We start from the raw sequence: 25,437 nt of genomic DNA, 5'->3' as shown, positions 1-25,437 counted from the left end.
AGTGCTGTTCAAATTATACATACCATAGTTTGAGCCTCCTTTGATGGTCAGTAGAAATAAAAACACAGGGGTCTCCAATAATTTGTGTAAGTGTGTTCTGTAAGTGGGAAGTCTAAAAGCATTTCCAACACATGTTTTAATGTCTCTGCTAAAAAAAACAAAACAATAGAAACCCTCATAGAATTTGTAGTGGTTTTAATGGTTATAATGGGAATTGTATTGGTTTTAATGGAAACTGTAATGGTCCCTGTGGGTCTCTACTGGTAATTTGTTGCCTTCTATATTGGTGGCATGTTATGTCTAGTGGATACCATTAAGGACCAGTAATGGTAATGGTTTTAATGGTTAGCTGCTGGTTTTTAATAGCATTTGTAGTGGAAACCATTAGAATGTCTGTGATGGGTTCTGTTGTTTTGTGTTGTTTTGTTTTGTTTTGAGCAGAGTTGGCTCTATTTTCATGGCCATGTTGTCTAATTCATTTAAAAGATGGTCTAACTTTGACTGTTGATAAAATGTTGGACTTATTTTCTTCCTTTCCAGAAAAAAAAAGAAAGAATGAAGAGTGAGAGAGATAAAACTGCTTGAGAGATGTCAGGGTGTCCATGCTGAGTGGGAGCCTGAGGGAGGAGAGCTGAAAGCCGGGCAGGGTGATGAGAGCAGGGGGGTCTCAGGTCTCAGGTCTCTGGTGGAGAACTTTATAACGTTAGTCATTAAGATTCGTGATTGTTTTTTCTCTTGTTCAGATTGTAAATGTGTGGGGTTTCTCATTAGTTAGGAATTGAATATGTATTGTATACATTTTGCATGCAAACAATGTGAATAACTGACCAAACCAAAGCACAGTCCTAATCAGGCTAGTTAGCTGTCATGCTAGGCTAGCTCTAGCTAAACTAACTTGTTAACTAGCTGGATACCTACTATATAAAAATAACGTTTTGTTTACTCTGAAAACTAACTTTTTTGTTTTTGATATAGAAAAAAAACAGCTGATTAAATAGTTAAATTGCATGGCTAGCTATGTAGCTTGCTAACCCGTGGACAAACACCTAGCTTGCCTGCTTGTTTATTGAGCTAGCTAACTAACAAACAATCGTAAATTAAACATATTTGGTGAAATAATATGTTAGATTTGTTGACTGACAATGCCAGAAAATGACGTCTACGCGGTATGATTTGAATGCAGCGTGAATAAAGTTATTTTTGGACGCTTTGTTATCGTAGGCCTGGATGTCATCCTGGGACTTTCCTGCTGTGAATGAACCGAAGGGAAGCGCACGAACGGCGGGTAGAGCGCCTTCCAACAGGAGCGGCAGCAGCCAAGCTGGTGTGCAGTAGTCCAAGCCGGGAAACGGTGGTGGAGAAGTAATAATGGCAGGTAAGTTTACGCCTTAAAATGATTTTTTTTTCTTTTTTCTTTTCAGGGACTTATTTACATAAAAAAAGCCTTTCGGTAAAGGTGTAGTGGCTGCAAAACATCCCAAAGTACTGAGTTGTCTCTTTAGTTAACACAAACACTTCACCTGAGAATTGTCCTGAGTTTAATTTCATTCATGTTGTAATTTAGGGGTTTTCAAACTTTCAGAAACAGATTTAATTCACAAACAAACTCCAGCTACTCAGACATTAAGCTAATTATTCAGACAATTGTCTACAATAGTAATTTGGCTACTTATTGGAGTTGTAGAGCTTTTTATTCCTGAACTATATCTTTCTAAGGGCTGAACACATTAGGTCCAAGTCCGCATCATTCATAGACAACTTGTTTTTGAGTTCTGAATCAATCATACATTCATTTATTCATCCATCCATCCATACTAAGGGTGGTGATGGATCGGGAGTCTATCCCGAGAACACTGGGCAAGTGATGGGAATATACACCCTGGACGGGACACCCGCCTATTGCAGGGCAACACACACACACACACTCTCATTTACACTTAGTGGCAATTTAAAGCAGCCAGTCCACCTAAGGGCATGTTTTCGGGAAGTGTGAGGAAACCGGAGAACCCTGAGGAAGCCCACACGGGCTCAGGGAGAACATGTGAAGCTCCACTCAGACAGTAACTCCAGCTCAGGATTGAACCCTGGACCCTGCAGCTGTGAGGCAGTAACGCTACTCAATGTGTTGTGGCAAATAATTATAAGAACTCTATGATAATTATGAAAACTTTTAACAGAATAAAAAAAATTGTGTTGCGAAACTGTTGTGTAAGCAAGTAAATGAATTCAGATGCTTCAAGATCTTAATGAGATTTCTTTTTTTACCGTGTCATCAGTAAAAGTTTCGCCTCTCTGAGGGTAAACAGACGTGCAGTTTTTCATCTGCCAGCTGTCTTTAAACTTCAGTGTAACGTGTGAGAGTGTATTCAGCGACACGACACAGTTTTCTGAACATGCAGACTTCTTAGTCCAGACAATGCTTTTCCACTCTTCTCAGGGGAAAGTAGTTAATCCATGCTCAAAAAGGTCTCTAGAAGTCTCCAGATGACATCATAGTCTCATTTGCATATTCATTGGACTGTCCTGATCATTTGCATATCAAAGATTTTCTGAAGACAGAAGAGTTTTATCAGAGTAGAAAATGAGTGAGGAATAATACACATGGGTGGTGAGATGAAGCCGAGTTACTTACCACCCTAATGTTGATCATTTTCCTATAACAGCATGTGCTGAAGTGTTTCATACCTCTTATACCACAACTAACAATTGTTTATCCATTTATAGTTACATTTAGTATCGTGGAACATCCGTGAAACAAGTTAGTTCCAGTTATACCTTACCAGCCTCGCTTTTTTAAACGATGCAAAAAAACAAAAAAAACAAATGCACATTGTTACCAAGAAACTGGAAAGCACGAGCTCCTTTGTCCTAAAGACCTGTGTTGGAAAACTTATTTTCACAAAGTGCTGATACTGGAGACTCCTTCCGTGAATTTTTAAAGAAAGCTTTAACGCATCTTCAATTATACGTTGTTCTTTGTTAAATAACAACATGTTTTTTTAATACGTTTATTATCAGACTTACTTCATGTGGAGTGTTAGATGTTAGTGTTGAAACGATAATGTGTTACAACAAACGAGCACTTTCATTTAATTTAATTAATTTGCAGCTACACTATGGTCAGAGCCACTAGTGGGTAGATCAGAGAAGAAATCCTATAAATAAATAAATAAAAATATAAATGAAATCACTGTTCAACCATTAACAAAAAAAAAACAAAACAAAACCTGGGATTGTTTCTCTACAAACCTGAGGTTTGTTTGCGGTGTGTGTCTGCACTTGCTGAACTTGAGAAAAGTTCATTTTCTTTTAGTACTTTGCTTTTTAACAGTCTTTCAGCATTGCCCTCAGTGTGTTCTCTCTCTCTCGTTCTCTCTTTCTCTCTCTCTGTCTTTCTCTCTCTCCTAATTAACAAACATCTCACTGACACAATGCCATTCACTGTGCCACCTCTCGCATTGTCTGCTTCAGCAGTGAGAAAAAAGTGAAAGAGGATGACGGAGGAGTCGAGTGATGTTTAAAGCTCCAGTGTGAAATACAGCGCTGGAGACTTTGCTCAGGAAAGCCGCTCTTTCTCGAGGCTGAGAAGTTTTGTGCTTCATGTTGAGTATTAGCATCTGGTCGGTGTAGCACATTTTAAACCTTACTGCTGCTTGTGGACTATTTCTTTGCGTCTGGGAAAAGTTTGAGCCGTTTGCGTATGCACCTTGGATTTCTGTCAGTCCCTTTCCACACCTGCCTCTAGACATTTTACAGGCATGTAAAACTTTTCTGTTCGCTATTTACAGCCTGGATGTTGTTGTGCTAGTGATTTAAAGTGTAAAAAGTCAGGATGCTTGCGCCAACGCCCGCTCTCGAGCCCCATACCACACACAGGCTGGCACTGGATTGCCGGAGCTGGCTGGATCATCGCCAGGCCCGTGGTAAGAGCTCCTTTATCTGCCTCGACACTTTGTTCTTACACACACACACACACGTTTGTCTTACTAACGTTACTACCCTTGTGAGGACCTTCTCTTGAAATAATTATGTCAGCATTATACCAGCAAATAAAAGTAAACCTAACCTTAACCTCAGTAACCAAAAGGAAACTTTTTTTTATCATTTGTAAAATAAAAGCTGCAGTTTTTGTTAAAAAAAACAAACAAAAAAACGATTGGTGTTCACAAGGTCATAACTGTCAGATTTTCCTATCCTTGTGTGGATACACACACACACACACACACACACACACACACACATGAAGCCTGGCTGATATTGGAGATGGCACGATACCAGTTTTTTTCTTTTCCGATACTGAAACCTTGAGTATCAACCAATATCAGTATTTTTTTTTTTTTAATTACTAAGCTATGTAGTTATTTCTTTAAATTAAGCACTTAAAAATATATAACATGGCAAAATATAGTAAAAATAATAATGTATAAATATAATGAAAAATTCTCTTTATATGTATAATGATAAAGTCTCTTTACATGTAAACTTGTCCAGTTCCAAAATTTTCTTTTCCAATTTCAGTCTTTCCCATTTGTTTCAGGATCGGATCAAATTCATACTTTTTTTTTTTTTCCTCTGATATCCAAGCCACCATTTTGTGCTGGTTCCGGCCACAATACTGATCCTCAGTATCAGTACCTCAGGGATACATCGGTTCAGTGCCGTCTCTAGCTGATGCAACAAAAATATTGTGTCTTGATACTTACAATAGACGATATGTATCACAGTACACAGCAAAGCTTTTTGTTTCATTTACAAAACCTGTGAGTTTGATGATGCTTTTATTTAACGTCTACAAAAAGGAATGGTTTAACACTGAAAAGAAGGGAGATTAAAATTCCATATGAAAAATTTTAAAGATTTAAAGAATGCAGTTTTTTAATGTCAGATCAGCTGCTTCCAAATAAGAGATTGTAACTGTTATTAAATTATTAAGATAGATTTTTTTAAATGTTGAGATGACCATGATATTTCAGAAAAATATACTGTGACGTAGTTTATCATGATATCAATATTATATATTGTCAGATTGTGCAGCCTTAACACACACACACACACACACACGACTGTGCCGAACACTACATGCTGGTCCTCACATGTCGGTAAAATTAAGTAGTCTCTGTAACACAGTGAGAGGTTTTGTCCATCCGAGTGTCTCTCCTGGGACTTGAAGCTGAATCAGTCCTCTTAGCTGAGCGGAAATGGTTCAAATTCCGGTTATGTTCCCACTGTGGAAACTAAAAATAATCACAGTGAGGCTGTTTGGATGTAATCTTATCTAGCACTGTTGAATTCTCGATTCTGATTGGTCAGAAGGTGTTGATTAATCTTCTTTAATAGCAGCTCTGACTGTAGTGTAGCTCAAAATCACAGGTTTATATTAATACGTTCGTTCTAATACGTTAATGTTTTTATAGCAACAATGAGAAAGTCTTCAGGACAGAGGTTTGGCATTTGCACTTTCTCAGCAAGGTGACAAGCTCCATTTTTTTTTTTTTTGTTTTGTTTGATTAAGAGACTGGTGAGGGAACGACTGTTTATACAGACACAAATGAGTATATAAATTCCGAGATGGTCCAAAAGTCCAGTGGGTGGAGCTGGATCTTGTCCATCTCCTCCTATATTCCTAACCTCTAACCCTCGCAGTGCTCTACAACATGTAACCAACACATTAAACACCCTTTTGGCTCGACTCCGCCCAGGTAGGAGGAGTCGGAACAGGTTTGTCTCCACCCCATGGACCTTTGTGCTCTGCAAAGTACTTGGAAATTCTCACATAGGTGACAACTCGGCCATAGTCGCTGTCCTTCTCTAAGCTGGTGTCTGAGGTAGCATGTTGTGTTTGTTTCCTCCAGCGTTTGGATACGAGCTGTGGTGTTTTCTCTTTACATCACACACTGTCTAGTATCTGTATTTTCTCTCATGTTTATCCATGACGTGACTGTGTGTTGTAAGCTATATGATTTGTCTGTCATCTGTTCACTGTGTTTAATTGTCAGAACCGTTCTACAGTTCACACCAGACCACACCTCGGCCGATGTGTGTAGTGCAGCAGGTGGTGAGATTCTGAATGAGTACCATGCTTTATAGACCCATTTAGTATCCAAAAGAGAAGAACCTGGTTGCAAAAAGCCCTGAGAAGCCTAGCAACCTGATACTACTTGGTTATAATCTGACTGAAGAATCTATCCAGAATTTTATTTAGAAATCAGATCGACGTTAGCTGAAATGGTATATACACATTTTACCATGGATTACTGCTAAAAGACGAGTGCTATTAAGCTAAACTAACACTTTGAAATGGTGTGACTCCAGAAGATCCTAGTGGCTTGGTGTCCTGTCAGTGGCTTAATGATTCTAAGCAGTGAACTAGCATGCAATGGCCAGACGTATGTATAGTCAGGTCCATAAATATTTGGACATTGACAAAGTTATTGTTAATTTTTTTTTTTGTCTATCACAGTGTATTGGATCTGAAATTAAATAATGAACTCAAAGTGCACACTTTCAGGTATTTACATCCAAATCAGGTAAGTGCTGTAGGAATTACAGCACTTTTTAAATATGTCTCTCCCCCTTTTTTAAGGAACCACAAGGAAGTGGACAAACTAATAATCGTAAATTGAAATGTCATTTTTTGGTACTTGGTTGCAAATCCTTTGCAGACAATGACCGCCTGAAGTCTGGAACCCAAAGACATCACCAGACACTGGGTTTCTTCCCTGGTGTTGTTATGCCAGGCCTTTACTGTAGCTTTCTTCACTTCCTGCTTGTTCTTGAGGAGTTTTGCCTTCAGTTTTGCCTTCAGCAAGTGAAATGCAGTTCAGTTGAATTCCAGATCAGGTGACTGACTTGACCATTGCACATGCTTGCTTAAAAAAAAAAAAAAAGTCTTGAGTTGCTTTCCAAGTATGCTTCAGGTCGTTGTCCATTTGCACTGTAAAGCATCGTCCAATGAGTTTTGAAGCATGTGGCTGAATGTGAGCGGATAATATAGCCCTTCACGATTCATCCTGGTGCTTTTATCAGCAGTCAGATCATCAATAAAGATGAGGGGAACCATCCATCCATCAACCAGCCTTTCACCAGTTACATTATGGCACCCATGCCATAAGCTGAGGTGGTACGCTTCAGATCATGAGCAGTTCCTTCCTTTCTTTATAATCTTCTCTTCCCATCGTTCTGGTACATGTTTATCTTCATCTCATGTGTTCATAGGATGTTGTTCCAGAACTGTATAAGTTGTTTTTGGCAAACTCTAATCTGTTCTCCCTGTTTTTGAGGCTTACCAATGGTTTACATCTTGCAGTAATCCCTCTGTATTTACTCTGGTGAAGTCTTCTCTTGATTGTTGACTTTGACACAGATATGTCATCTGGCCAACTGTTTCGAAGGAGTTTCTCTTCACCCTGGAAAGAATTCTTCTGTGATCCACCCCGGCTGTTTCCCATGGTCTTTCAGGCCTTTTGGTGATCCTGAGCTCACCAGTGCGTTATTCTTTGTAAGAATGTACTAAATAGGTGATTTGGCCACACCTAATGATTTCTGCTATCTCTCTGATAGTTTTGTTGTGATTTTTCAGCCTAATGATTGCTTGCTTGCTTCACAGGCAGTGACAGGACAGCTCTTTGGATTTCACATTGAGAGTTAATAGGAACAGATTCTAAAAGTGAATGTCACACTTGAAATCAACCCTAAACCTTTTATTTGCTTGCCTGTAAGTGAAATAATGAGGGAGTAACACTCACCTGGTCATGGAACAGCTGAACAGCCGATTGTCCAATTACTTTTGGTCCCTTAAAAAAAGGGGATCACACATAAAAAGTGCTGTAATTCCTCCACCGTTTACCCCATTTGGATATATAATACCCTTAAATTAAAAGCTGAAAGTCTGAATTTCGTTTCAACTCCAATAAAATGTGGTAGAGAGCTAACATAACTGTAACTTCATCCATATATTCCATATATTTATGGCCCTGACTGTACATGACTTGTGCTGCTCTCTGCTAGGGATTTGTATAAAACCCTTCCTGTGTGTGTGTGTGTGTGTGTGTGTGTGTGTGTGTGTGTGGGCATGTTTTTATAGCTTGGTGGGGTCCATATGTTTTTGTAAAATAGGAATATCTGATAGTTTTGACCTTGTGCAGAAATCTGGCCGGTCTTCATTAGGAAAACTGCTTAAAAAAAAAAAAAAAAGTCAAAAGTCATAATGTTTCCTTTTTTATCATTGAGGTGTAGGTTAAGGTGTAGCATTGCATGAATTAGCTTCACAGGGTCTTCATAGGGATAGTAAGACGTTTGTGTGTATCTGTGTCTCTCTCTCTGTGTGTGTGTGTGTGTGTGTGTGTGTGTGTGTGTGTGTGTGTGTGTGTGAATGAGAGAGAGCGTGCAGCTTGAGAGCAGAAGAAAACCCACAGGGAGACTAAGGATGAGGAATGACGGATAATAAATGATGATGCTTCCTGTGAGAGAAAAAGAGAGAGAGAGAGGGGGGCAGAATAGCTCTGAAAGTGGGAGGAGCTTCTGTTTCTCTAAAGCATGACTCCACCCCCTCTTGCTTCCCCCCGAGAGCTGATTGGTGAACAGGAGGTGTGTGCTGCCGTGTGGATAATCAGCATTTTTTCCAGCACTTGGGAGCGCAGTCAGGGAAAGCCAAGGTCATCATGCTTCGCTTGTCATTTCCCTCTGCACGCATCTGAGTGTGTGAGCTTGTGGGGGTTTTTTCAGTGTGCGTGTGTTGACGGAAGAGAGTCGTGTGTGTGTCTGTGTGTGTATGAGCGTCGCTATAGCTGCATCAGAGAAGCTGCAGGGTAGGACAAGGAAAGAGCATCTTTACGGTCTCCTCTGTCCATGTACGGTAAGGACTACAGTTCTCTCTTTCTGTGTGTGTGTGCGTGTGTGTGTGAAGGATTAAAATCATATCTATATGCACAAGGTCATCTCTGGCCACACACTTTTTTTTTTTTTTTTTTTTCCTCGTGTCCTTCACACACGGACAGTGCATCGTTTACATGCAGTAGCTGCAGTGTGCTGGTGATGATACGCAGCTCTCAGATGGAGCTTATCTCTCGTCCGGTCAGATGAAATTCCTCGCAGACGTTAGTCTATTTACACTCTCTGGCTCTGCAGGAAAGCACGCTGAGGTACTTTGCTCTGGATGATGTGATTGGTCACGCTTCGGGCTGACGTACAGCACCGTACGTGGGTCGGTATCGATTTACCCGAGCCTCAGCTGGGTTTCAGTGGTTTAGCTGACTCAGCAGGCTCATCGTGCCACGCTACGAGTCGTGTGATGTCATGATACGCCACGATTTTGAACGCAGACGTGTCGTGATGATTCGTAGCTTGTTACGGTTATGCCAGTGTGAGCCTGAGGTTTCTGTAAAACCCTGAACAAAACAATGGCATGGCAGCGTGACTCTCTCTTTCACTCAGCACAGCATCCACTGTATCCAATAGCTATACCAGAAATTATAATAAGAAATTATACATTAAATATAATTTAAAATATTAAATATATCTTATAATTATGCATTAAAAAAATTGTACAATTTAATAAAAAAACTGTTTTATTTCGTACAGATTTTTAAAACAATCCTCCTTTTTTAGTATCATTTATTTTTCTAGATATTAAATAAAATTATTAATTACTAAATTTTTTTTAAAGGCAGCAAGTATCTTATGGTATTTTTGTCATATTGCTCACGTCGTCATAACACCCACCTCTAAATGCTCTAGTATGGTTTTTTTTTTTCCTTTAAAGGTGAAGATTGTTTTTTTTTTTTTTTTAAATGAAGTTCTCATTTCCAGTGAGTTGGGTTTCTACATATCCCACGATTTATTTCAACTGGGAATTTTTTTTTTCTCCAGTATGATCACTTGCTGCTTTTAAAACCTAATAATATGATTTCCATCTGTCCAAAAATCATCTCGATTAGTTGACTACTATTAGAGTCGTCAGAACGAATGTGTCTGTACAAAATACTATACTTTTGAAATAGTATTTATGTAGTGTTTATATAGCGTAATATACGTATTGTTTTTAAAAAATGTTTATGTAATATTTTAAAGGCAAAAAAACACATTCGAATGCTGAATAAGTTTCAATGTCCTTTTTTTTTGTTAAAAAAAAGTATACATTTTTTAATTATTTAATTTAATGATTTTTTCAGCATTTTCTCTCTTATTTATCTTGGAATCTTGACCACTTCCCACCCATCAATCAGCTCTTCCCCTATAATACAACAGCTATCTACTGGAGAGAGTGAAGGCTAATCATGTGCTTTGTCCGAGAAACGTGAAGCCAAAGAAACGCGTCTTTTCAAACTGCTGCTTATGCTGCGTCACATTGTAGCGTAACACACTCTGAGGAAAGCGCTGTTTGCCTTCTTCCTCATACATGAGCTCACAGACACCCAGGACTGGCTAGCGTCGCTGTGATTGACATGAGAGAGAAGATAAACCCGGCCATTTTTGCTCTCTTGACTCCCGGCTCACGGATGGCTGTGGCGTTGTCAGGATTCGACAATGACCCTCGTGTTGCTCAGAAAGGGTTTTGAATAAATGTCACTTATGACTTTTATTTTTACTTGATTATTACTTATGTTTTTTCTTCATAAGTGTCAATTTTCAAATTAAATATATATGAACAACATAGAGTACGTGTCCTACATGTTATATAAGTAGTTAATTTCCATCAGACACGTATCGTAGTCGTATCAGACAGTGTCTTATGGGATATATATAGTGTCCTACATAAATAGATAATATATATGATTTTTGATATGGTGAAGCTTTCTGTATGGAAATCATCAGGATAAAGGGCTTTCTTGTCTTTATTATCAAACGAGAGAGAAAAACAGAGAGGCTGGTGAGGGAATGACTTTTTAGCTGCGATAACGTAAGAGAGAACAGAACCCGGACGTTCTTTAATTAAAAAAAAAAAAAAAAACCTGCAAACTTGTTTGTGGAAATTCATTGTTAAATGTACCCTTAAAAGGATAAAATGTACAATGTGTTGCTCTTTAATAAATAAAAAATGTAATCATTGGCAGATTGCTGTGGTATAAGAGGAATAAAACACTACAGGGCATGCTGTAATTGGAAAATAATTAACTTCAGAGTAGTAACAGTAGCTCCGCTTCACCACACCACCCAGGTGTTGATGATTTTCCTATAACAGCATGACACAGAGGGGTTTATTCCTTACCTTTCTTCTGTAATCTGTCCTAAAGGGATGCAGACTGGTTTTGTTCAGGGTTCGGGATCGTTACGGTTGTGGCGCTGTAATGAATAAATAATTATAAAATGCTATAAATTAATAGTGCCAGAGTTTGTGAGTTTGTGTAGTTGCAGGATAAACCTGCTGCTGCTCGGCGTCACTTTCATGTAAAAATAGCAGAAAGTGGGCTCAGGATGTCTCTTATGTAACAGTGCTGAAGGGCACCATATAATCCCTATGTCTCTCTCTCCCTCTCTCCCTCTCCCTCTCCCTCTCCCTCTCTCTCTCCCTCTCCTGATGTGACCCAATCACACTAATGCGTTTGGACTGCAGGCTCCGACTGTGGCTTACGCGTGGGTGGGTTTGTGTACATTTTTAGGGAAAAGAAATGAAACGTGTATGTGTTTACACACAGATTCAGAGAAGAAAAGATTTGAGGAAATACTCTGCATAGAGAGCTTATTAGTGTGACAGTGAAACGTATTAATGTAGTCTCAGTTGAAGTGCGATTTGGAATAAGACAGACGTGTTAATGTAGAACAGCAGGTGAGCGAGTGGGCGGTTATTTTAAAAAAACACACACACACACACACACTGCTTGGTTTCTCACCGTAATCAAGCTCTAACACTCCATAATCACGCTTCTGTTTCAGACCCTGTAATTTCCAGCCTTTTCAGGAATTAGCTACCCAAAGCTTTGAACGTCTTGAAGACCTTGTTCATGCTGAAATACTCTGGAGATACTCAGTGTGAAATATTCAGGAAATACTCAGTGTGAATCAGTTCCTGTAAATATTCAGTGTTGCTTAGTTTATAGAGCGATGATCTGCAGGTTAAAGTATTTCAGCAGATTTTCAATAGTTTTCCAAACCATCACGGCTTCTGTATCAGATCCTCTGTTACATCCAATCACATACATTTATGTAAATTACTTAGCTGAAGACGGACTAGCTTCACGGCTAGAGACATTAGCTAAGAAAGGGAAGAGTTTTCACATAAATGTCATTTTGATGACGAGTCCTAATGGAGAGTGGTAACACCACTACAAACCAAAACACTTCAAAGTGTCTCAGCTATAACCTGTTCATTAATGGTGAAGCTTTAAAAGGTTTTTGTTCGCCGTTCAAAATAGCGAAACACATTTGGCGGAAAGCGCTACCTGCCCTCTTCCTCATACATGAGCTCACACATGCACACGATTGGCTAGAGTCCCTGTGATTGACAGGGGAGTGCGAGTATGCCCCTCCTACCCAGACAATACAGACAATTTTGTGTTAAAAGGTTTTTGTTCGTCGGTCCAAATCTCACACACTCAATCAATCAATCAATTAATCAATAAACCGCCACAGTATGCAAGCAAATAAAGTTAAATCATGAGTACGGCGCTAGAGAGTCTATCTATCTGAAAATCCTTATCTAGGATTAGATTAGCATTACATAAGTTTGAGCTAAGTCTTACTGATATCACATGGTTGTGATCGTGATTAATTCAGGGTTAATTGTGCAGTTGTACTGAGAGAAATGCTGATCTGTGAGAATGTTTTGGCTCATTCAGAGTCAGGAATGAGGCAATGAGGCAGTGAGTCAGGTTTGCTTTAGCAGCAGTTCACTTAATTAAATTAAACTCCCTTTTGTGTAGCTTTCTGTTCCTCCCTCATTTCCTCTCCCTGATTTTCTGTCCCTCATCTGTTCATTTCCTGTAGTACATTCCTGCCATGGCTCCTCTGCTCTCTCTCTAATCTAAGAGATTGAAGGTTGAAGGTAGGAATGAACCTGAGACAGTGTGCAACACAAGCTGGGGGTTCTTTCAGACGTTTCGCAATTTTAAATCCAGTTTTCATTTTTTAAAAAAAATATTTATTTATCTTCAAAGTCTAGATATAAATCTGAAACATCTGATTTACATTCATCATTTTTTCAAAACATCATTTTTCCCCCCCATTTTTTTCCATTTCCATTACTCTTTTTCACCACCTCAACCAAACATAAGTCAGTTCTTTTATCTTATCAATTTATCTTAATATACAGCATCTTATGCAAGAGATCAAACATTTGGAGTTGTTCTGTTAGAGGAAAATAAACAGTGACAGCTGAGTTACTGTTCCCAACCTGAAGTTAATCATTTTTCAATATTTTTTTTTCCGATAACAGCAATAAGGGGTTTATTCCTTTATACCACAGCAGTTTTGCCAATGACTCCAATTTATTACAGACACGTTTCTCCGTTCAGGTTTTTATAACGCCATTCTTGCAATTTGCATAAAAGAACCGGATGTAAAACCTCATACGAAAAGCACTCCTCTGTTTCTTCTGTATGGGAGTATTGTAGACTTTCCACATCATGTGCTTATGATCTTGACTAAAGGCCTCTGGCTTTTCAGGTTAAACACTAGAATCAGCGCTGGATTGAATTGAAATTGAAACACGCACTGGGCTGAACTGATGCAGGCAGTAAAAGCCGTCACAGTGATTGATTTTATTGGCACACATCTGCAGGAGTTATTAGTCACGAAGCTAAAAGCATAATCAGTGTTGTTCTGCTCACTCACAGGTTTCTCATCATCGTACAGGAAATACAGAAATCAATTTCTGCACTGTAAGCTAAATGGACTAGTGTCCAATGATGTTCCAGGATTTATAGTTCAGTATTCGTTATAAGATAAAAGCAACAAAAATGCAAAAGCTCATTCTGTGACTCTAGAATAGACTGCATTGCCTTATATATGTGATTACAGTCAAAACTGTAAAGTAGTATTCGGACAGGACGAGATTTCCAGACGTATGTTTAAGTAATGCTCATAGAGAATATCTGTAGTAATTACAATCAATTATTAATCACAGAGATGGGAGTGTGTTAACGATGCAGTTCCACACATAATACATATATCACAATTTCAAGGTGAAATAGTCCATTTTTATTTTTTACTTGCACAAATAACGTTGACAAAAATATGTAGAACATGATTGGAAAACAAAAAACCAATGGTTTAAGCCATGACCTCAGCACAAGTGCATTACATGGCTGAGGAAACCTATTTGGAAAACTGCCTTCTGGTCCAGAATGGTTGTTTGTTTTTGGGCCTCTTGTCAATCATTTTATAGCCACTCCCTAACACCTCTTCTCTCTGTCCTCATTTCAGTCTGAAATCGGCAAGCACCCAGCGCAGCCAGATAATTCTCCTGTAAGAATTAAATAACAACAAGAAACAGATTAAAACCAGAATAAAAACTGGCGAGAGTCATTTATAACCTGCGAAGGGGATGAAGGTGGACAGAGAATTAGCGACGTTGCTCCTGAACAGTTTTGAAAATACAATTTGTGTAAAGCTTTGAATTGTTTGAATGTGTGGCTTTAATTAATGGCTCGAGTAGACATTACATTACAAAGCAAAAAGGACAGTGAAGTTACTTGGAAATCCTCATGAATCAGTATGTGTTGAAGTTAGCCTGTTTTTAGAGATGTAACTCGGCTTTCAAGCAGGAGAATGACTTATCTTTTAGCTAGCAATGCTACTATTGAAGCTTAGTGCTCATAAGAGCTTATAACAAAGGAACAGGATAAGGACAGTGACGGCACTCGTGAGCCGAAGTAGGCGTGTTTATAGTGTTAGAACTGGCTTTGAAGCGGGTGAATGTCCGAGTGCGCTTGAAAGTGATGTCATGACGGTCCGCGCTAATGCTAACTCTTAATTGAACCGCTGTAGGTTCTGGGGGCGGAGCTTCTTGCTCATGGGCAAGAATGAGGGATGGGCTCAAGGAAAGACCTAATCTTCCAAATGCATTTTTAATACGAGCAGATTAGATTTAAACCATATTAAAAGCACTTGTCAGGTTTGCTGCACTTGATTATAAGTAAGTCACATGACCATAACATGCCTGTAGGCTGTACGTTTGGGTTTATTATTTATTATTAGCTAAGGGTTAAAGCATGTTGGCGTCACGCCTGTGAGGCCACTCAGTTTCTGCAGATCAGATCGATAATAGGAATGAGCAGATCCTCAGAGCTTTTATATCATTATCATTATCCAGTTCCTAGCAAACCGCAGTTTTGATCCTCATCTTCACTATGCAAGCAAACAGAGTGTCCACTGTGTCCTGTGCGTATATGCTGTAAAGATCTCGTAGCTGTCCTGGCTTATGAGCTCTCGCGCTTCTCTGACTTTATCTCTGTTTGTCTTTAATTTTATCGCTGTTGATAGAATGAGTGGGTGATGATCGCAGAGCTCGGAGTGGTGTGCATGGTGCTACATGCGACGAGCAAACAGCATTTTACCAAGTTCTGGAAACGGATAAACTAGGGTTTGGTTATAACGGAGCACAATTAGGCTGAATCGATTATTAAACAGGATTTTGAGGTAGGATCTGAGTTAGGATCTTTGTGTAACACGGCTCCAGAGACAGTGAGACAGTGCTGGTCATTGATTGGTTAACCGCAGTCGTTACAGAAACGCCCTGATTTATGTCCCAAACATCCTCTTATTTTACTGTGTATGCTCACTACCTGGGGTATAGGACACTACCTAGTGCACTTTAATACCTGATAAAACACTATCTGAGATTCAAAATTCTACCACATGTATGTCTGCTAAAGTAAGCAGTCCATATCCCCGGTGTTATTGCAAAAGTATTGGCACCCCTGTGTTCATTTGGGTTGCCGTTCCTGCAGATCACCCTGTGAGGTGCCACAAGATGAAGACAGAAGAATTTTAGCGTGAAATAAACGCTTTCAAAAATAGAACTTGTTCCAAAGACTCTAAATTTCTAATATTTTTGTACAATTTATTAGCTGGTTATATAACAAGTACTGAATTATTCGAGCTGTTGCCCGCAGGAACAATGCTAATTTTACCAGTCTGTGAAATCCTCTCTCTCTCTCTCTCTCTCTCTCTCTCTCTCTCTCTCTCTGCTCATCTCTGTTTAGTTCCTCTCCCATCATCCCGTTTTCTCTCTGCAGGTGGTTTGGTGTAGCATAACACCCACAGATACACAGCCATCCTGAATCTGTCCTTGTTATCAGCCAGATTGGAGATGAACTCACAGCACATACACGACTGTATTAGTCATAGGACACCCCTGTGCCCAGCAACTCACCACTCTCTCACAGTACACACACACACACACACACACGCACAGTTTCTCATTGTTTCACTCTCTATCTCGCTTAATAAAATTGATGGTAAAATTTGGTTTTGATTAAAAGCTACCAGGAGCGTTTTCAGTAAAGTTCAGGTGACTCGGGAATAATGAAATAAGCTTTTTTTAAATGGTTTAGCAAACACAAAGTAAAATGGACGAATACTGACATTTCCATGTGTACTGTACTGAATCCAGTGTGTTTCCCAACCTAATAATCAGGTCATGATATAAAGAATCACTGCTAGACCAGTAGGTTTATTTGACCTCTTTATTTTCTCAGCTATAAATTATGTAATGTCTGATCTGTTTTATGGTGCAGATTTTTTTCTGTATGTGAAAAGTGTACATTTATCTCACAGAATTGCAAACACAGTACTGTATATAGCTGAACAAATGAACTCATTTATGCAGGTCAGTTTCATCCATTCATCCACTCACATGTTCATCTATCCATCCACTCACTCACTCACTCACCCATCCATCCACCCACTCACTCCTACATTTATCTATCCATCCATCCACTCATCTATCCATCCATCCATCCATCCATCCACTTACTCACCCATCCATCCACCCACTCACTCCTACATTTATCCATCCATCCATCCCCTCACTCATCTATCCATCCATCCATCCATCCACTCACCCATCCATCCACCCACTCACTCCTACATTTATCCATCCATCCACTCACTCACTCACTCACTAATGCTTCCACTCACCCAGCCACCCATCCATCCATCTATCCATCCATCCGTCTATGCACTCACTCATACCTTTATCCATCCACTCACTCATCTATCCATCCATCCATCCATCCATCCACTCACCCATCCATCCATCCACTCACTCCTACATTTATCCATCCATCCATCCATCCACTCACCCATCCATCCATCCACTCACTCCTACATTTATCCATCCATCCATCCACTCATGCATCCACTCAGCCATCCATCCACTCAACCAGCCATCCATCCATCCATCTATCCTTCCACCCATCCATCAGTCAGTGAGAGCTTTATCCTGGGAGCACTGAGCACAATGTAGTGATGCACCCTGGATGAGAGGAACTGTGGTCGCATGTTAAAGTGTACCTGATCTTGTTGAGATTTAATATTACAGTTAAAGCTGGCACAAATTGTGTTAGAAAAAGGGCAGACAGTGTTTCGGATTTTGGACTATAGCGATTTATATATACACTTAGAAAATGTGAAGTCTGTACCAAGTTCAAGTTTTGTGAATTCTCTGAATTGCGTCGTGACCAGATCTGTGAGTCCATTTGGTCCAGCTGGTTCCTCGTCACGATACAAGCCCACTCGGGCCATTTTTGTGGCTTGGCTGTCACGGCTAGCTTGGAGTCTGACAGTGGTGCTTCAACTCCTGGGTCATTATCAGCCAGTAAAAACATCACACACAGTGCTGTAGACATCACATCTTCCATCCAAAGCCCGGTCTTTGAGCAATAGGTAGGGTTCTGCTGATGGACATGAGCTTCCACGCTGTGTGCTCTCAGTTCCAGAATCAGATTTCAGCCGAGTGCATTTTAAGAAGTTACATCATTAAATCAAAACAACAGGATTGAAATTGGAAATGTAATTGATAGACTGTGTATAGCTGTTTGCATGTTTTCCTAACTATAGAAAGAGATGACTAGCTGACTACTTTTTTAATTACTGGTTGATTATTTATGCGGTTTGGGACGGTACACGAAGCTCTTCTAAATGACGAGTAAAAAGAGCCTGAAGATGAGCCAGTCCTGCTGCAAAGAGGCAAATGAACCATACTATTTATTTCCTAAACACAAAATCTCCATAATCTCTGAGTAAAGGTTTCAGTGATCCTCCAGCTGCTCTCCCAACTTCATCCTCTTTCTTCCTTCGTTGAGAAGATGATTAGTGAGTAATGCATTTTAATTAAGACGAGGGGGAGGGTGGCTAAGAAGAGACACTGAAAATAAGACAAAACTTCCTGAAAATTATACGATATAGGACATTTGTATAATACTTCACAATGAAAAGATGAGTGGATTTCAGTCAGTTATGAAGCAGAGGAGCCTGTGTAAGTGGAGATAAGCTAGATGGAACGGGAAAGTAGGTGAGTGAAGTGGGGTAAGGAGGGGAAATTTTTATCCTGGGTATTAAAATAGAACAGCGGACACAGGCTTTGTGGTGTTGTGCACTGAGTACGTTCTGAAAGACGCTCCCTCAGGGTGTCCCTTAGTGACGTAGCTTAGAGAGAAGAGTGCAAACCTCAGGCAGTGTTCTCTCTGTCCTAATGAATACACTTTTATATATATATATATATATATATATATATATATATATATATATATATATATATATATAGCATGTAGATGTTCCCAGGTCTGCTTAGAGTCAATCTAACGGGACAAGCCTGGCTCATCGCTGCTGATGAGCGTCAGCCAATCAAAGCAGGGAGAGACAACGACTAGCACGTTTCGCAACTTTGCTCAAGGTCGTATGTAGGTGAAAGAGGTTAGTTTGTGTTGCTGCCATCTAAAATATCTAAAGAGAGATGCTTTAGATCTGTGGGGTGAAACGCACAAAGCAGCTCGTGAAGTTGACTTTATGGCTTTAAGCTGCAGACACATTTATATTAGCACTGAACCAACCAGAGCAATGCACAATCAGAATTGTTTTTTCAGTCGAATGCAAAAGTTTGTATACCCTTCTTTCAAAATGATGACACTAACAGGACATTTAATGTGAAATTAAACAGCACAGATGTTTACTTACTTACTAAAACACAAATCCTCACTTAAATGTAGTGTTTAAGTGAGTAAGTAAGTGCATTTTATTTATAAAGCACATATAAAACAAGAATTGACCAAAGTGCTGTACAAAATTAAGAGCATGGTCCATCCATAATAGACCTCCACTGGAAGACTGTTTCATAACCTCGGCTCAGCCGCTGCAAATGCACGGTCACTTTCAGCTTTTAGCTGAGACTTTGGAACGGCCAAATTGAACAAAACACCAAGGACTCGTACCATTCTAGTACTAGTACTACTAGATTTGGATTGGATTTGAAAGGGCCAGAGAAGTTGTTTTATTAATTAAAGAAATCTGTTAGCCGTCCAGCTCAGAACATCCCTAATGCACACTTTGAGACTCTGTTAGTGAGAGCAGATTATTGGGTTTTAAAAGGAGATAGATCTGAGTATCATTGGCATAACAGTTAAAGAGACGATATAACAGTAAATGATAATGTTTCCCGATGGAAGCGTGAACCTTGAGGAAAAAAAACCATGGTCTAATATAAATCCTTGAGAAACATCACAGTCAGTGGTAGTAATAGATGAATAGAAGTTTTTGATGTTAACTGAGAACATGGTGTGACTGAGGCAGGAACTCAGATGATGAGAATATTATGATCTGCGATGTTAGATGCCTTTAACAAGCCAGAGTCTGTTATGAAAGACTTGAAAATCAGACTGGAAAGTTTCAAAAATCTCATTTCTCTTTGAATATGCGTAAAGATCAGAGAGAACTACATTTTCCAAGGTATCTTTGATATCGGACAGAAATTGCTAAGAATCTTTAGATTATTATTTTTTTTTTTAACGAAGGAGCAACACTACTGCATATTTAAAGCTGGCAGGAGCAAACAATATTAATGGTGAATCAAACTTAAATATAAATGTGGACTTTTTTTCACTCAGGAATCAAGGGAGATACAAAAGTTTATACTGAATTAGCTGTGGGAGTTTGTTGACATTAGGAAAATGTAACCGAGGGACAAACTGAGACGTGGTACTTAGTCCAGTATTTCTAGTTTCATGGAAATATACTGTATTCTACTGATGCAACAACTGTACAAACTGTAAAGCAGTGATGCTCTGTAGAAATTGCTGTTTAATTACATGATTATTTTCAGAATTCCTTTAAAGTTTTGATTTAGGAATCACATGATCATTGAGAAAGGATACTCGCTGTCTGTTATGCAACAGTATCACGGTCTGATTGGCTGAAGAGAGCTGTAGCTGAGAAAATTCTGTCATTTGGTTGATCACTGGTTGCTAGGTAACGGCAATGGTTTCCGAGTTGTTTCAAATCGCTAACAATAATTTAACAAATAATTAAAAAAAAGTGCATGTATAAGGAAAGATCGGAAACAAATGTTCATTATATTCCGATGATGACGATAATGATGATAAACGATGACGATGATGAAGCTAATGATTATTTTTACTATAACCCAGCATTAATTACTAACGTTTTGCTAATGTTTTGCAATGAATGTCTCGATACTACGACGCGACGTTCCCTCTCATGTTCCGCTGCTTAATTAAACCCTCTCCGGATGTTTAATAGCTGGCTGTTGAGTGAAATTGGTCATCACTTAGTGCACAGAAGCCCAGATGATTCAAGTGTTCAGGTTTTCTACATAAATATTTATGTCTTTCACTGAGACTAAATCATTTTAAGTGATTAATATTGATTGGAGTCCTCAGAGTTTAATGTCACCTATATCCTGAGCCAACTCAAAACAAGGTGCTTCATTCAAGTGTTTGTCTTTACATACTGATCAAGGTCTTGTTGTGATGCAAACAGATTTTTTTTTTTTTTTTTTTTTTTTTTTAAGCCTCTTACGCACAAGAGATTTTCCCCTGGGGTTTGATGATCGCCTGGTGTTTTTCCATTCTAATCTCTCTCTCTCTCTCTCTCTCTCTCTCTCTCTCTCTCTCTCAGGGGTGTGCGGTTGTTGCTGTGGGGCTTTCAGGCCCCGGTACAAGAGGCTTGTTGACAACATATTTCCTGAAGATCCGGAGGTGAGAGACGACCCTGCTTCCTGCTCAGCACATCATATCCATGGTGTTCCGAACCTATTCTTACACACCAGGAGAGAAAATCCTCTTAAACTCACGTTGTCTTTTATTATCATTTCATTCAGGGTCAGATAGACCTCGGCAGGCTTTTAGGTGTTTATATGTAACAATATAGCTATTATAAAAATTCATTTGAGACACGGTCTTCTTGTTCACTAGGTAAATGGTAGTGGGAAAGTTATGTGTAAGGTTTACAAATTATATGAAAAATGGTATTTGAGATCCTTGAGGAAGAGTGGGGTGTGCTGCGTCTTTATATCCATGCAGAATAATCCGAACGCCGTTAGAGCCAAGTAATAGACATTTAACAAGAATTTAAATCTGTGTCCCAAATTTGTATTATGAGTTAAATAGGATGCCTAAATAGCATAGCACCATTGCTATACTGAAATCCAAATTAGAAGCTAAGATTATATCTGCCTTGGTTGTTCAGGTCTACGAAGAATTACAGAAGTGTTGATGAGTACACATAAACACCTTACCTTAAACCTCATCTAGTGTGCTAATACTGTCCGGTTCATGCTTTTGAGCGCTGTGTGTGCGTGAGACTGTTTGTTTTAGCTGATAGTACCAAGTTAACTAGTTTTGACTGGCTGTTTGGGGCTCCGTGTGTCTTAGAGGCTGATTTTCATGAGCTGGCTCGCTCAAAGAGAGTTTAAAAAGGTCTCTGTTAGGATGCCTGCGTCTCAGTGTTACGTCGTACCGGAAATGGGAACGAGTCTTTGGCTGTAGTACTTTCAGGTGAGATGATTTAGGACATATCTGAGTATAACGTGTATGATCAAAGTTTCTCGCTAAATCGAACCCAACATCTCTGACTGCATTAGTGTGAATGAATATTCAAGGCTTGTGAAGGCAGCAAGGAAATTCGGGGCGGATCTTTGGCTGTACGACTTTCAGGCATGATGATGTGGAACATATTCAAGTATGAGATGAGATTGAAGTTTCTCGCCAGATCGAACCTGACGGTTCTGACTGAATTACCGTAAATTACTGCTACAGGATTATCAGGACGATGAGAGATTTAGGGGCCGGATCTTCGGTTGTACTGCTTTCAGGTGCGGTGATGTAGGACGTATCGGAGTATGACATGTGCGTGTGAAAGATCTCGCCAAACCCAAACCAACAGCTCTGACTGAATTAGTGTGAATTAATATTCCAGGAGTGTCAGGGCGATGAGATTTGGGGACGAGTCTTTAACCGTACTACCTTCAGGTGCTGTGATGGATCCGACTATGATGTGTGCATTCGAAATTTCTTACTAAATCCAGCTTTTTGACAGCTCTGACTATAAAGCATGAATTAATATTCCAGGACTGTCAGGGTGACACACAGCAGCTCAGAAACATTATGAATATATTTTCCAACCCTGACAGTTTGCACTGTTGCTTTGATAAATCATGTTTTATCCTGGCTTTGAAAAAAACACAAACTTACAAACTTAACATATATCTCTTAATCGCCTCGGGTGTGTTTTATATAGTCTTATCATTGTTATTGTTTAATTTAAACCTTTTTCGCCCCATCGTCATTTCTCTGTGATTAATTAGCTTGTGGATGTGTGTGTATAGGACGGGTTGGTGAAGGCCAACATGGAGAAGCTGACGTTCTACGCTCTGTCTGCTCCAGAGAAGCTGGACCGAATAGGAGCCTACCTGTCTGAGAGACTGTGCCGCGATGTGGCCAGACACAGATACGGGTAGGAGAAGGGAATTTGAAACTTCTTGCTTCCTTTATCCTGAAACGTACCACTTATTTATCTTCTCTCTCTCTCTCTCTCTCTCTCTCTCTCTCTCGTTGTCAGTTATGTGTGTATCGCGATGGAGGCTCTGGATCAGCTGCTGATGGCGTGCCACTGTCAGAGCATTAACCTGTTTGTGGAGAGTTTCTTAAAGATGGTGCGCAAGCTGCTGGAGGCCGACAAGCCCAACCTGCAGATACTGGGAACCAACTCGGTAAGTACTGCTTATGCTCTATAAGAAACGCTGGTTCCAAAATTATTGGCACCCTGTCATCTTAGGATAGCCGCACAGAGTCTCTTTTCTGTGAAGATTGGAGACATCCTCTTTAATTCAGACCACAGTTTTTCAACAGGGTTCAAATCCTGAGGCTTAGATGGCCGTTGAGTTGGATGTATGTTTCCGGTTCTCATGCACAACTATCCATTTACAACTTGTAAGTCTTAACCTCCTGGCGGAGGTAACCCATTTTTTTCAGGTTGCTTATCAGACCTAGGATTGTTCCCTGGTGGTGTAGTGGCTAATGAATACGGTGATCCCGCGCTGTCACTGCGGCGGCCTGGGTTCGATTCCCGGGCAGGGAACTGACCCAGCCACTGGGAGTGTACTCTCAGCGCCGGTCCCAAGCCCGGATAAATCGGGATAAAATTGCGTCAGGAAGGGCAAACGGGGTAAAAACCTGTGCCGAATCAAACATGCGGACCAATGATCTGCTGTGGCGACAGCCGAAAGAACAACAACAACTTATCAGACCTAGGATTATCAGCTGCGAAATGTGAAACTGGTTTTCCTCCCACAGTATCGTAACAAGACCAATTCCTGGCTTATGTTCACTGGTCCCAGAAATTGTTTTATTATTTCCCTGTTTGTGGTGGACGGTGGTTTTTAATTGCGTGTGTGTGTGTGTGTATATATATATATATATATATATATATATATATATATATATATATATATATATATATATATATATATATATATTTTTATCCATTACCTGGATTGTGCAGGCTGACCTCCGTCTGGCTCTTTTGTATAGAAAGCTCTTTGGGTTAACTCGTGGTGATAAAATGACGAAGGCGGCTACCTCATATTTATATTGTGAGGAAACAGACCTAGAAAAGGCAGCTGTATTGATCCCGGAAAGTGAAAAGAAAAAAAATCTAAAGGATATGGCTGTTTGTTTATTTATTTATTTATTTATGCAGCTATTTTACCTGTAGGGTGCCAATAATTTTACCATTTTAGTTTGAGTATAAAGTACTATTATTTCAGGAGGACAGTAATAAAAGAGTGAGCAGTTCCTTCAATTTCTTTATCAGTTTCAGTCATTGTGTATATTGTTAATTTTTATATGATACGTTTTCCCCATTCACAAAAGAGGTGCCAATAATTTTGAACTTATATTCCCAGGCTGGTTTCAGGATCAATAATCGGACGGCTACGTGCCTCATCCTTAAGTGAACCCGATTAGCTAGAAATGTAATTAAAGTGAACATATGTTCATTTTATTCCACATGTTTAAAGATGAGTTGAGTTCAGTGTTCATTACAGCAATCTGTTTGTGTTCTGAGACAGGAAATTAGACAATAAGAGTCTTTTTCCCTCCTTTGTTAAATTCTGTTTGTCTGTATTAGTACTAAAATAAAGCCTGTATTCTTATATTGACGCAAAAGGAGGTCAAATATCACATTATGTAACATAAATAAAAAAAAATAAATAAAAAAATACCATTAGTTGCTTATATAGTTTTCAGCATGTTTCCTGTCTTTTAATTCACATTTCTTTGACCAGTTGCTACAGTATCAACCATTTCTCTTGTGCCTTCAGGGGGAACTGATGGTTCTCTTATCAGGTTTAATTTAGAAGAAAATGTCAGTGCAGTAAATTTTAACCTCTGGCATTTTTGTATAATAATAACATGCTGTGTGTTGATGGGGAGAAATCATCGCCTCTCAACAAATGCCTCTGTTTTTTATTCGTTCGATTTGATTTTCTTCTCACGTTTACGTTTGTCTTTCCTCAGTTTGTCAAGTTCGCCAACATTGAAGAGGACACGCCCTCGTACCATCGCAGTTATGATTTCTTTGTGTCACGCTTTAGTGAGATGTGCCACTCCAACTTTGAGGATCCGGATATCCGCACCAAGTGAGTAAATAGAGCACTTTACAACCATTCAGAGAAATGGTTCCTCATACACAAGGAATCTAAATAAAATAATTGAAGATGAAATGCTGAAATGTTGGATTGGCATAGAATTTAATGCGTTATGAATGTTTTTTTTTTTTTTGTCCCCCTTCCCCCCCCAATGCAATCTGCAATCTGTCATTGCATTTCGTAGCATTCATGTGATTTGTCTGTTGTGGTCGCCATATTTGGGATTGAATTTCCGGCTTCGCTGCTCAATGTGCACATAATTATAGGTGATGTATGGCTAAAAATCCTCACCTCAGAAGAGAATAAACAGCACCTCAACCAAGCTGATAAAAAAACCA

General features: G+C 39.4%; 1 protein-coding gene across 5 annotated transcripts in view; it reads left to right on the top strand.

The window, feature by feature from the left end:
• The first annotated feature begins 450 nt into the window (after positions 1-450).
• Positions 451-25,437, top strand: part of efr3bb (EFR3 homolog Bb (S. cerevisiae)) — a 47,354-nt gene continuing 22,367 nt past the window's right edge. The window contains exons 1-6 of one of the 5 annotated variants that reach the window (XM_026923095.3): positions 451-678; positions 1,222-1,375; positions 21,070-21,149; positions 22,778-22,905; positions 23,011-23,161; positions 24,969-25,090. In XM_026923095.3, the coding sequence (XP_026778896.2) occupies positions 1,369-1,375; positions 21,070-21,149; positions 22,778-22,905; positions 23,011-23,161; positions 24,969-25,090 (488 nt within the window). In that variant the 5' untranslated portion in view covers positions 451-678; positions 1,222-1,368. Of the gene's footprint in view, positions 703-1,221; positions 1,376-3,466; positions 3,924-8,393; positions 8,855-21,069; positions 21,150-22,777; positions 22,906-23,010; positions 23,162-24,968; positions 25,091-25,437 lie in introns of those variants that run through there. The other 4 variants (XM_034313729.2, XM_034313728.2, XM_053242144.1 and 1 more) reach the window with 4 other exon arrangements.

Source organism: Pangasianodon hypophthalmus, chromosome 19, assembly GCF_027358585.1.
Source record: "Pangasianodon hypophthalmus isolate fPanHyp1 chromosome 19, fPanHyp1.pri, whole genome shotgun sequence".
In the NCBI taxonomy this organism is placed as follows: Eukaryota; Metazoa; Chordata; class Actinopteri; order Siluriformes; family Pangasiidae; genus Pangasianodon; species Pangasianodon hypophthalmus.
This window is presented reverse-complemented; position numbering and strand designations above follow the sequence as displayed.